The sequence below is a fragment of the Blastocystis hominis genome (assembly GCF_000151665.1).
Source record: "Blastocystis hominis, Singapore isolate B (sub-type 7) whole genome shotgun sequence assembly, scaffold_2".
Taxonomy (NCBI): Eukaryota; class Bigyra; order Opalinata; family Blastocystidae; genus Blastocystis; species Blastocystis hominis.
The window spans coordinates 332447-345113 of NW_013171827.1; the positions used below are offsets into that span (position 1 = coordinate 332447).

At 49.3% G+C, this 12667-nt stretch overlaps 5 protein-coding genes; 2 read left to right on the forward strand and 3 right to left on the reverse strand.

The window, feature by feature from the left end:
* Positions 1 to 140: 140 nt before the first annotated feature.
* On the reverse strand, positions 141 to 1553 carry GSBLH_T00002562001 (uncharacterized protein; the record flags this gene model as incomplete). XM_013041033.1 has 6 exons in its annotated part: positions 141 to 669; positions 699 to 793; positions 824 to 920; positions 953 to 1264; positions 1297 to 1430; positions 1464 to 1553. 6 exons carry the CDS (start codon positions 1551 to 1553, stop codon positions 507 to 509), a joined length of 891 nt encoding a protein of 296 aa, XP_012896487.1. The 3' UTR covers positions 141 to 506.
* A 31-nt stretch (positions 1554 to 1584) lies between these two features.
* Positions 1585 to 2678, forward strand: GSBLH_T00002563001 (uncharacterized protein; the record flags this gene model as incomplete). XM_013041034.1 has 4 exons in its annotated part: positions 1585 to 2021; positions 2062 to 2253; positions 2284 to 2487; positions 2520 to 2678. Exons 1-4 carry the CDS (start codon positions 1875 to 1877, stop codon positions 2676 to 2678), a joined length of 702 nt encoding a protein of 233 aa, XP_012896488.1. The 5' UTR covers positions 1585 to 1874.
* Positions 2679 to 2689: 11 nt separating this feature from the next.
* On the reverse strand, positions 2690 to 3119 carry GSBLH_T00002564001 (uncharacterized protein). XM_013041035.1 has 2 exons: positions 3061 to 3119; positions 2690 to 3028 (listed from the first exon to the last, which is right to left on the reverse strand). The coding sequence occupies exons 1-2, from the start codon at positions 3091 to 3093 to the stop codon at positions 2735 to 2737; spliced, it is 327 nt and encodes a 108-aa protein (XP_012896489.1). The 5' UTR covers positions 3094 to 3119; the 3' UTR covers positions 2690 to 2734.
* A 261-nt stretch (positions 3120 to 3380) lies between these two features.
* On the forward strand, positions 3381 to 4091 carry GSBLH_T00002565001 (uncharacterized protein). XM_013041036.1 has 3 exons: positions 3381 to 3416; positions 3490 to 3560; positions 3596 to 4091. The coding sequence occupies exons 1-3, from the start codon at positions 3395 to 3397 to the stop codon at positions 4061 to 4063; spliced, it is 561 nt and encodes a 186-aa protein (XP_012896490.1). The 5' UTR covers positions 3381 to 3394; the 3' UTR covers positions 4064 to 4091.
* A 165-nt stretch (positions 4092 to 4256) lies between these two features.
* On the reverse strand, positions 4257 to 7740 carry GSBLH_T00002566001 (uncharacterized protein; the record flags this gene model as incomplete). XM_013041037.1 has 4 exons in its annotated part: positions 4257 to 4518; positions 4551 to 4616; positions 4648 to 4743; positions 7534 to 7740. The coding sequence occupies 4 exons, from the start codon at positions 7738 to 7740 to the stop codon at positions 4285 to 4287; spliced, it is 603 nt and encodes a 200-aa protein (XP_012896491.1). The 3' UTR covers positions 4257 to 4284.
* Between the last annotated feature and the right edge of the window lie 4927 nt (positions 7741 to 12667).

Here is a 12667-nt window from a genome sequence, read left to right on the forward strand (position 1 = left end):
TCCATTTACTCCTTGATTCATCCCTTGATTCACTCATCCATTCATTCACTCATCCATTCATTCATTTTCTCATTGATTCATTCATCCATTGATTCATCCATTCATTGACTCATCCATTCATTGATTCAAACAAACATTCCCTCACTCCCATCACCCCTTTCCTCTCTTCTACTCTCGTTCCTTCCTCGCTCTGTGCAACTCGTCCGCATACTCCATCAGGCTCTCGAACTCCCTTCGCTCCGCCGCCTCCTCCGCGCTCTCGAACTCCACTCCTCCCTGCACCTTCGCCCCCGCCACCAGCGGAACCTTCTCTCTCCCTCTCTCCCCACTGGTTTCCCCATTGGTTTCCCCATTGGTTTCCCCATTGGTTTCCCCACTGGTTTCCCCATTGGTTTCCCCACTGGTTTCCCCACTGGTTTCCCCACTGGTTTCCCCGTTCTCTGTCGCAATATCATGCTTCACGCGGTTCATCTGCTTCTCGGCCTTGGCGGCTTCTTTCTTCGCCTTCACGCGGCGATTTTCCTTCGCGTGATCGGGTTTTTACACTCTCCTCCTACTTGGATCATCGGCAAAAACACCGAGAAATATTCCTCCTTCGCGTCCTGGATCGCCGCCTCCAAATCCCCCATCCCTTCTCCCGTCACCGAGGAAACGCCCACCGTCCGCATTCTGCTTGTGAGGCGGATTCCCGCGGGTACGTGTTGTAGAATTCGTCGAGAACCAAACCCATCGAACGCGTCAACGGAATCATGAAACTGTCGCTTCGATCCTCGCTCACCACGTTCTGAAACGCCTATTCAAAAGTGGAAACGTGGAAACCGACTTCGTAGTCACGCATCCAGTCTTCAATGGTGCTGCAGTCTTGAATATCGACCTTGTTAAATACGATAACCATCGGCAAACGCATGCGGTACATAATACTTTGGATTATTGGATGGAAAGAAGCAGCTACCTGCATGCATACAACATGTTCGACATAAAAGTGATTGGCTGTGATGAACGAGGAGTGTCGACGACGTATAAAAGAACGGTGGGGAGAGAAGACGAAAGAGACTCGGTGATGATACTGCCTGAAGCAGACCAAGTGAAAACTTCGATTTGGCCCGGGGTATCGATAAGAACAACGCTGCTTATTAGAATTACGAATAAAAAAACGAACTCATTTTCACTAGAACGCTTATCTATAAAATCTAACACTTGATCAAACCGAGTTGCAAATAAATTCAAAGAGGTCATAATACTACCGTTTGGACCCAAGTTAAAACTGCAACTCACTCATACTCATCCATAACATACTCTTTCATCACTCCCTTATAATCAACAGTATCCCGAATATCAATGTTAGGAACATAGGGAAGACTGGAGACAGCAGGATCCAAATTGACAACATATGCATTCTTACCATTGTATGTCATATAATTAGAAATTTTCTACACGTTACCACCCATAACATACCAAACTACCTTCATGAGAGTGGTTTTTCCACTTCCAGCCATTCCAATCACAATACAACACGCTGGCTGATCAGGTGTGGGATCCTTAATCTCCGACATTCACCAAAAACGAAAAACAAACTAATTTTGAAAATGGGAAAGAAGCGCGCTAAACCTGAACAACTGAAGGAAGAGGAGGAAATCAACTATTCCGAAGAGTCCCTGAACGATTCGGAGGAAGAAGAGGAGGCGATTACGTATAAGCCTCTTACGAAGGAGGAAAGAAAGAAACAAGAGGAAATGCTTAGAGAAAATGAGGAGGAAGAGGAAGGGAGTGAAGAGGAAAGTGACGATGACGATGATGGAATTATTAATCTCGATATTGGATTTAGTGACCCGAAGGAAGCTCATTTCAAGAGCATTCGCAATCTTATGCGTTACATGCTGTTAGGTGCAGCAAGAGATGTAAACTTTTCTCCTTTAGCAGATGCAGTTGTCAAACAGGTAGAAGCAGGATCGATTGTGGAAATCAATGGAGAGGAAGATGCGTATGCCTTCCTGACGATGTTAAATCTGAAAACGCATAAGGTATATAGTATTTTGTAAAGGAATGAGTTGTTAATTTTAGGGTAACCCGACAATCAAGTCTATTTTATCAATTCTGAAAAAGAACTGTCCTCCCGAGTTGGCAAAGTCGTTTAATGACTATTTATCGAAGAATACAGGAATCCTATTAAACGAGAGAATGCGCAACTTCCCTCCTGAAGTGATGCCTCCCCTGTTCAATTCTCTCCAGGAAGACATCAAATGGGCGCTCGAAGTAGAATAAAGTACATTGAGTTGAGCGTAGAATAGTGACAACAAGGAAGCGTTCCAGTTTGACTATATTCTCGTGATTGCTCAACGTTTCCGCGAGCTGACCGTAAAGAAGAATAAAGACGGAAGCAAAGTACAGGTTACCGAAGGGAATGCCAATGGTGATAATGCTGCTGCTGCTGCTGCTGATGATGATGACACTTCCTACTTCCATTTTGAAGATGACATTATGAAAAAGGTACAATCACCTCCATCCGTTTATCCCTGTAGCATTCCAAGCTCACCTTCTCTTTCAACGTTGCCCCTCTTGGAGATCCCTCTCTTTCCGAAGTCCTTCAGCAGTCCCGCGAGGTGATGATCGTTCCGTTCTCCGACCTCCCGACGATTTATCAGGAGATTAGTGCGCTAGTCTCGGCTTTGAGTGTTTGATGAAAACATTATCCGATTCTGAACGATTCAGATGAACACACAGAAACTAATCACGTTTACCAGTCGTCATCATCATCTCCGAACAGACCGCCTCCACTCATATCGATATCTTCCTCCTCCTCTTCTTCCTCCTCCTTGGCCTCTTCCTCCTTCTTCTCCTCACCAGCAGCACCCGCGGCAGCAGCGGCAGGGGCAGCAGCACCTCCGGTAGGAATAGAAACCAGCTTATCGAGTCCAGCCTTGATCAACTCCTCCACATTCTTTCCCTCAAGGTCGGCCAGCAGCTTCTCGATCTTTTCGTCCTCAGCCTCAGCACCAATAGCCTCCAGAACAGACTTGATGTCCTCAGCCTAACCATTATTCATTCAATTGTTTACACTACAGTAGGCTTCTCGTTTCCACCAAGAACCAGCATCAAATAAGCAGCAAGATGTCTCATCTACACCAAAGTGAGTCCTCGATTCGCTTTTCCCTTTGCAACGCATAATACACATATCTATACGATACTTACCTCGAATCAACAAAATCTCTCTTACAAACATTCTATTGTTCATGGGGATACGAAGGTCCCTATAGATTCCTAGTTCAACTATAGCACCCAGGGGGTTGGCGAGAATACTGGGGAATTCTGCAATTCCAAATTTGGAATTCCCCTCAAGTAACCCATCCCCTTGGTTTTTCAATTCACACATTTACTGAAGGGATTCATATAAAAAATGGTTCGTTGTGATTCCTATTGTGCATTGCTTATGTTGTGATCGCTGGAATGTTTTTCTAACTCGTTGGTAGGGTATTGATCTTGTTGCTGGAGGTCGTAACTGTGGACACAAGAAGAGACAAGCTCCTAAGAGCGAGAACGTGTACCTGGCCTTGCTGGTCAATGTAAGCGCTTTCGGGCGAAATGGGTGATCTCGTAGCTGTACCGCTTCCTGGCTCGCCGCACCAACGCTAGATTCCCCGAGGTGGTCCTGAAGCGTCTCTACATGAGCCGCATCAACCGCCCTCCCATGAGTCTGAGCAGACTGATGAAGCACATGCAGGGAAAGGAGGACAAGATCGCCGTGATCGTCGGAACCGTCACTGACGATATTCGCGTGATCGAAGTGCCTGCTCTGAAGGTGTGCGCTCTCCGCTTCACTGAGACCGCTCGTGCCCGCATCCTGAAGGCTGGAGGCGAGTGCATCACTCTGGACCAGCTGGCTCTGCGTGCTCCCACCGGAGCCAACACGGTGCTGCTGCAGGGCCACCGCAGTGCTCGCGAGGCCGTGAGACACTTCGGAACTCCGGGTACTCCTGGAAGCAAGGCGCGCCCCTACGTGCGTTCGACTGGTCGCAAGTTCGAGAGAGCTCGTGGTCGCCGTGCGAGCATGGGTTACAAGGTCTAATTGCAGAGGAATCCAAGCATCCCTTCGAGTTGTTTGTTGAATCAAAGAGAATTGTGATGGGGAGGGGGAATGATGGATGCCGAACAGGAAGGAGGAATTCAAATGGAGTCACAACTCCTTTTTCATTTTACATTAAAAAAACCTTGAATCACCCCAAAACTCACGATCGATCCGTGCGTATAAAACAAACAAGTCACAGGAATCATACATCCAAATCCGTTTTAGTGCTGGTTTCTTCTGTGTCCGCGGAACTTGCGGTTGCTGGAAACCCTGACACCAGAGATCTTGACGTCCATAGCCGCCAACATATCAGCAGTCTCCTGATCAATATCAATCTGATCCTTCTCAAGAGCAGACACGGCGGGGATGTAGTCAAGACGACGCTCTCTCTCCTCCTCCTGAAGCTTCAGAGAGATTCCGCGCACAGGTCCACGCTGAATTCTCTTCATCAGGTGCTATCCATCATCCGATTCACATAAAGGAATACAGTCACGTATCCAGCGATCTTGTTGCGCATCTTCTTGGAGGGAAGATCAGCACATTCACTGACAGACTATGCGTTTCCCACACTCTCTACAGCCTACTCTCTTGTTGTTCTCGAAGTCCAGAGCAAGCTTCTGGTAGTACTTCTCCACAATAGTAGCAGCAGTTCTCTTGACGGTTTTAGTACGCACACGACCCTATACAACCGTTAGACCACTCTGTCTAGGTTCTCAAGGGCGATGTGAAACAAACGCCCAGAAAAGCGAGCCTTCCATTCCACCGTTCTGGAATGAATCTATATCACAAAACACTTCACTTACCATTAGATGATTCGATTATATAATTCCTTTCTGTCCTTTACGACAGCCACAGAGGAATGGCACCTAACTATTTGGGCCTCTTCCGAATATATATTAATAGGGACATACGGTCAATTTGCCGTATTGTGGTTCGAATGTAGGTGGAGAGAAAGGAATTCAATTTTGATCGACATGCGAGGAGATAGAATGAACTTGTTTGAATGAACCATGAGCACGTTTTTAACCAATGAATAGTAGAAATCAATATGTTTTTAATATTTAAATGCATTTTACAATCACGAAGGATTCTTTTCCATTTCAATGTGTGTTGACACATGTGTTGTCTGTGAGGGTGAAGCAATATAAAATCAAAAATACTATAGCTGAATATTGTTTTGCGTGTGTTTGAAGGCCATCTAATCAAATCACAGTGATGTGGTGTGTGTATGAATAAATGGAATCAACGATTCGATTATACAGCACATGGATTCTGCGTGTGTTAAATATATAGGAAGTTGGTTGGTCGAGTGTGTTGTGAAGCAAACCATTTTGCTGGTGAGTTTAGTTTTCAACCAAGTGTATGGCGATCTGCATTGCCTAGACACACGTCTAGCGTGCGAATTGGTAGTCCATGGATCGAAAAGCGTATCGAACAAACTCGTCTGGTCACTCCGCTTGTGAGTTCCAATTTACCCTTAACCCTTCACAACGGTCCACCCATCCTTCGTTGCTTCCTCCTCTCGCTTCCCCTTCCCTTTCCTCTCTCTCTTCACTCCCTTCTTCTCTTCCTCCTCTCCAGACTTCTTCTTTTCTTCAGAAAGCTGTTTTTTCTTCTCTTCAGAAGGTTTTTTCTTCTCCTCTCCAGACTTCTTCTCTTCAGTACTCTTCTTTTCATCTCCAGGCTTCTTCTCTTCACCGGTCTTCTTCTCTTCACCGGTCTTCTTCTCTTCACCGGTCTTCTTCTCTTCACCGGTCTTCTTCTCTTCACCGGTCTTCTTCTCCTCCTCGGCTCCTCCTTTCTTCACCATCGTCTTCGAGTAGTCCCTTCCCCTCACGCCTGTCCTCCTCGCCTACAGCTTCCTCGGCTTCCGATTGCGTCGTCTCCGTCGCACCTCCTCCTTCACCTCCTCCTCCACGTCTCCCATCAGCATCGTCGTGTAGTCCACGCTGTCCACCGAGTACGTCCGCGGCATTCCCGCCTCCGCCGACAAATCCATCGACTGCGTCCGCTGCTTCGTCACCAGCTCCGCGTTCGGCGTCGTCGTCAGCTACGCCTCGCTCCGCACCGCTGCGCCTACCACGATCGAATGGTCACCCGCAGGAACCGCGGGGATCGACAAGTCCGTCATCTCGCTCACGATCGCGATGATCTCCGCGGGAGAGTACTTCGTGTATTTCCCGGCGTACCCGACTCCCGCGGTTCCGCCCGTGAAGACGAGCGGGGGAAACGCGCTCGCGGACTACATGAAACGCCCGGTCCAATGAAACGTTCAGCTGCGGAAGAGGAATCGGTTTGGGGGCCGGGACTGCGCGCCGCCGCGAAGCTGCTTTGCCGCCACGGCCTCGCCGACTAGATGTGGAATTCCAGAAATCGGGGGTACTTTGAACCGCGGGGAGGAAGGTGATCGGAGTCGCCGGAAGCGGTGTAGGGCATGGTAGCCGAGGAAAAAACGGAGGAGGAGTTGGGGTTGAAGGCGTTGTAGGAAGAGAAGGAATCGAGGAGAGAACTGACCATTTTGTTGATCAGCACGGCTCGACTTTCGTTCTTGATGCGGGCATGAATCACGCTGTTTTTAAATGGCTTGTTTTGAATCGCGTGGAGAGCGTGGAGAGCGCTGGCCTCCGAATCGAGGACCACAAACCTGCATATCAAACGGAGAAAACGGGGAAACCAGTTGTTTTCGACTGGGGGTTTCACAGATTCGACGGGGGCAATTCCGTCGAATATAGAACGCACTTCGTCCTCCGTGCTGTCCGCGATGTCACGCAGAATAATAGTTTTTCGCTCCACATCAATATTGGGACGGATCTTGCTTTGCGCTTCGTCAACAACCACCTTGTCGGAGTTGCGGACGCTTTCTATAACATCTCCGGTCGAGACGAATATTAGCTTCTGTGAAAAGTGATACAAAACTGACTCAATAGGAATATAGCCCTCGTCGTCCATGCCAGATAGTAGATACATGTTTTGTGCCAATTCTTCAATAGAAAACAGATTCTCAACCTAATTCATCAACACTCTACCAAAACAGCGCACCTGCAGTTTTAAATCTTCAAAACTCGAGATCTGATTCACGACAGGCATTGGGACTCCATTTAACTCATAAGAAACGGTTTGATACTACTCCTCACAAATAAAACATGTCCAAACGTTCATATCTCTGGCTTCACTTCTATATATACAAATATCAGCGGATCTGATTTCGTACAAAGGAAAATGTTGATTCGATTTTAAAACCGCGGTTTTCCCTGCATTTTTGATACGTCTTCCAACAAACAGAGGAAAAGCCATAAACTTCTTGGTAGAGCAACTTCGACACTAAATTAACAATCTTAGTAATTCCCTCCACATCTTGCTCCAGCTCCGGCACTCGATCAATAAAATGGATTTCAGTTTTTCTTTGTTTCGCGTTGTACTCCACAAGAATCAAATATCTCTACCCATCACTACTATAACTGATCTCATACCAAACCTTCTTCGTTCAGCGATCCGACGAGCCGGTACGCATCACCCAGCTGCGGATAAACAAAAACCGAATTCTTCAGCGTCGCCTTCAGCCGATTGAACATTTCCTCCGAGCGATAAAACAGCAGCAACGCCGAAATCCGCTCTTTCGACGGATAATCAACCACTCGGTTGCGTGCCAGATCCATCACGGGGATGTCCGAATACATCTTTGCAAAGTACTACATCGCATCCAATTTTAAAAGGAAACCATGTTAAACAGCGAGAAGAACATGTCTGTCCACTTCTCTACCACCGACCTCACCTCGCCCATCACCGTGTGCGGCGCAGTCACCCACACCTTCAACTGGCACGTGAGCAAGAAGCTCATCGACGCCGGCACAAAGAACAGCGAAGCGAACTCCACGCCTTCCACCGACAGCACCAGCGGCGGCACGCTGGGCATCGTGCTGCTATCCGACAAGGACGAATTGACGCTTTCCCGCTGCCGAATCGAAGCCATCCCCGCGGTTCCAGAGGCTCCGGAGGGTCCAGAGGGTCCAGAGGATGGCGTCATTCCCGCGGGGATGAGAGAATCGTGGGGGAAAAGAACGGGGGAAGTGAGCTGGGGATCGATGAGGAAGTCGACGGGGATGACGGCGAAGGTCTCTCTACACGTTGTGAAATTGGTGGGATCGCAACGCGTCGGCGGCTTCGAAGAAGGGGATGCCTAGACGCGTGTGATGCTCGTGGAGCACGGAGAGCGTGCAGGAAAGCGGCGGAATGGCGTCTTTTTTGGCGATGGGGGCGATCACGTGGCTGAGGGAGCAGACAGTAACGGGGCGGAAGAGATGGGAAGAGAGCTCGCGAAGATGACGCAGCGTGACGAGGGGAGCCGGAGAGGAGGGCGAGAGGACGGAAGGAGGCGTGAGGGAGGGAGAGGTGAGAGAATAGAGCTGGTAGAGGAGCAGAGCGTTGCAAAATTCGTGGTAGAATTGGAGAAAGGGGAAATAATACGTGTGCGGAGAAGTGTTCGAAAAGATGTTCGCTTTAAACCGCGATTTGAAGATTTGCAAGTGAACGCAGTAGAATTCCGAACGGTCCGACGACGTCAGCACCCTACCCTCAAAACGTGGAAACGTGGAAACATCCAAGATTGGTCGTCCTCTTCGGTGCGCGTCAAGATCTCGTTGGTGAGATTCATCGCGGATAATCGGCGATGGATGTAGGAGAGAAGCGAGTGGAAGAACTCCTTACTGCTTTTGCAGTGAAGACCCAGGCGATGGCTGTCGGCTGGGAGAGCGGACAGAGCCAGACTCCCGGAGCCGAAGAGAGAATCGCTGGGAGTGTCGCTGGCTCCTGCATGGTGAAGGAAAGGGAGGAAGAAAACGGAGATCCATGTTGAGTCGGATGTTGAGTCCCGTGTTGGACGACGACGAATTGAGCGAAGTGGCGTCTTGTTTGGAGGCTTTCTTGTGTCTAGCAGTGATGGATGGACTCCTGTCCCACTTCGTTCGGCTTGTTGTGCCTTTGAACGGAGAATAAAACCCGAAAAACCCGTTCGGAGTCCCAGGATTGCCACCGTTTCCGCTATTCGATCCATTCCCATTGCCGCCATTCATTCCGATTCCGATTCCGATTCCATTGCTGCCTCCCGCTTCCTCGTTCAGTTCATGCTCGTGCTCGTCGATCAATCCCAGCGGAATCAAGAGATAATACGACCGACGCTGCAGCGTGAAATCGCGAAGCAGCAGCTTGTGAAACTCCGAAAACTCCGATTTTCGATGCAGTTCCATCAGGATATCTTCGAGATTGTGCTGCAACTTCTCGTGCTCTTGCTCGAGCTTCACTTGTTGGGATCCCATCACGACGAGCTGCTCCGAGAACTTGTTGATTCCGAGCGTGTGGGGCGATGTGTTGGGGAGATGCAGACATTGCACCAGCGTGAAGAAATTCGTGAGGAAAAGGGGAGGAGTATGCGAGGAAACCACCGGCTGCGAGAAGTTAATCGCGGGAATCGTGTCTGCGAGTTACATGGATCCATCCAAAAGTGAACTTTGATCGGTAATGTGATGGCCTCCGTGATTCAGAAGCACCAGATTGCGGACTTCGGCGGCGAGGAGCAATCCGTTGACGATGGATTGAATTCTAGAAACATGAAACGGTGCGAGAAGCTCGCTACTCGGATTGGAGCTGCGCCATGAACAATTCATTCACGCCCTTGCTGACGATATCCAGCGAATTGAACGTCACCAAAATCAGCGCGTAGGAAACTTCGTGGAATTGCCGCTGCAGCGATTTGATGCGTTCGGACGGTCGCAGCGATGTCGTACTGGGCGTTTCATTGCTGAGGGTGGGCGTTTCGTTGGTGAGGGTGGAGGTTTCCGCGGTTTTTGCGTCTTCTGCGTCGTACGCATTGTGCGAATCGTTCTCCGAATAATCGATAGAAAAAAGGGAATCGGTTGGATCGGTGGAATCGGCGTAGTCCGAATTGTTGAACGTGAGGAAGATGCAGCAGATATTGTCGTTCGATTCTACGCGTCAACTGCAAGCAGCGAAGGGAGACTCGACGAGAAAAGCTTGAGGATGTGGAGAACATCGTCGGCGTTGGTGATCATGGATTCGCTTAAGATGGGGTGCTGGATGGGCCGCGGATTGTATTCCTTCCAGCCGCACGCTAAATCGTGGCTGTAGATGTGGAAAGAACGCAGCTGGAAGGAGCTCCATTTCTCATTTTCAAAGGGAATGGGGTGGAGCAGAGGGGATTGGAAGGAGGGCGTGATGGACCGAATCCATTCATAGAACGCATCGGCCAGAATGTGGATGAAGGGAGCCGGCAAGAATTGAGTGATGTGGTACTACAAATGAACCGCTTCCCGCTCAGTTCGATACACGTTGAATCCCATCTTCGTAGCGATCTCTCGACACCACGGAGGAATCGCTCATGATGTCGCATTTCTTGCGGCCATAGCACACGTTGTACGTGTATTGAGCCAGAATCGAACCCACTGTGGTTTGATCGAACGAAGACAGCAGGGAATCGGGCAGATTGATCAAATGGAACACAATGAACACTCTATTCTTTCATTCCTATATCGATTTGTTTACTCCATACGCGCTTGTTTCGCTAAGGCAATCAGCTCGATGTCCATTTTGTTCTCGAGATCCACTCGCTTTTCTTCCGACACGATGTCCATACACCAGATTTTATACCCGATTTCCAGGCCAGGATACAACGACGACGCCAAGTTCCCGTTCAACGACTGCGGAATGTGCTTCGTCACTTCATCCAGCGTCACCACGCGGTTCTCCACATGGCAGCAGCCGCAGTCATTGATGACGCATGTGACCGGCCTGGCTTCGACCGACGCGTCCACTTCCTTCGAGCAAGGCACGCCGCGGCTGTTGAATGTTTGATGGAGTTTCAGCTCGATGAGAGTGATTTCTTTGTTCTCGATCGATCTATATTGACTCATTCATTCGTATTAAAACTCACATGAAATCGAAGCCTTCGCCGATATACACCTTCTCCCCAGAACTCGTTTCGACTCCGACGGGCGTGTTGTCGTCCAGCGTCTTCGCATTGGTCGTCGTTTCCAGCGGAATCTTTCCGTTCTTCTTTAGAATATCGAAGAAGAACGAGAAGAACGCGCTGATCGTGCAGATGGAGTGCAGCACGATGGTCTGCGATTTGTAAGCGGACGATTTGAGCCACTGCACTAACTCATCGTCGGTGATGAGCACGGAGGGCTTGACGCTCGCGCATTGCTTCAAGCACATCAATTTCGCGTGGAGAATTTGCTTTTTGATGGATTCGATCAGCGGGAAGGACTCGCTTAGCGGCGTGGAGATCCAACCCCACAATTGAATGGAGAGCATCCACACGTTGAAGTCCTCTCGCGATTTGCTGGAGGAGCGAGACAGCATGAGCACGCAGAAAGCTTCCTTAAAGTTGCCCAGAGTGAAGAAGAGGAGCTTGATGGCTCGTTTTTGGCAGGTATTGAAGGAAATGTTGTGCTGAATCAAGTTGGAGGAAAGCAGCAATCGGATGTCTTGAACCACTGTCTCGATGCTTGGCTCGTCCATAATCAGGGAAGACGCGTAGATCTCTTGATTCTTGGGGAAGGGCATGTAATACAGATTGGGGACGAGAATGTTGAGATGTCCCTTGTACCGAAAACTCTTCTCTATTCATCACCATCCAATCCGATCCACAACGTCGCACGATATTCACGACGGCTTCGTCGCGCATCTTTCGCTCGCGAACGATCACCCGAATTCGCTCTTTCTCCTTCATCGCGAATAGCACGCTGTCCAGCTTGTTTCGAATCTGGTCCAAATAATCGTCGAGTACCTGGTTCCACGTATACGGCAACCCCGCGGTTTTATCACTGACCTCTCGCTCATACCGATCCTTGAGCACGTGATTGTAGTCGTGCACGCGAATCGAAAACACGTTTTTCTGCGCATTGTACCAGATAATGCACACAAAGGGAATGGAATAGCGGTCCAAACCGTACTGCTTATAGCGGAAAGCGTCACGTTCCGCTGCGATATTCGTTCCCTTTGTCTGCTTGATGGGTGGGGGATACGAATGGATAGGGGGCGTTTCAACATCGTTGGTCTTTCGCTCGACGTAGATGTAGTATGAATCGGTTCGGAGAAACGTGGACTCGCTCGTGATCACGTTGCCAGGAGCAATGGGAGAGCAGTTGAACGAGAATTCGTTGTTGAACTCATTGCGAATATCGTCGGTCTACAATCAACTCGACTCTCCATCCAAACCAGTGTGAAATTGGGCTGGTGGTCGTGGTTCTTTACGCCGTTGTACACGCTGAGATCTTGGAGCAGATCGAACACGATCTTCACGTTGGAGAGATAGTGCAGCAGATGCTCTTCGAGAATGCGAACGCAGGTTTCAGACGCGATCGATGTGAAAATCGTCACGACTTGCTTGATTGTGTGAGCGGGGACGCTGTGTTGCACCAGCGATCTACCCAACAAACGCGCAAGGAAAGCGTTACTTTAAGGCCTGGAATTGGTCCTGGTAGCGCGGACTGCCCACGTCGTACTTCTTTTCGTAGGCGGAGTCTTCTTCGTTGCGACGGAAGTCGAGATGGGAGCAGCGCAGTCCTGGAGGAATCAAAATATCTTGAC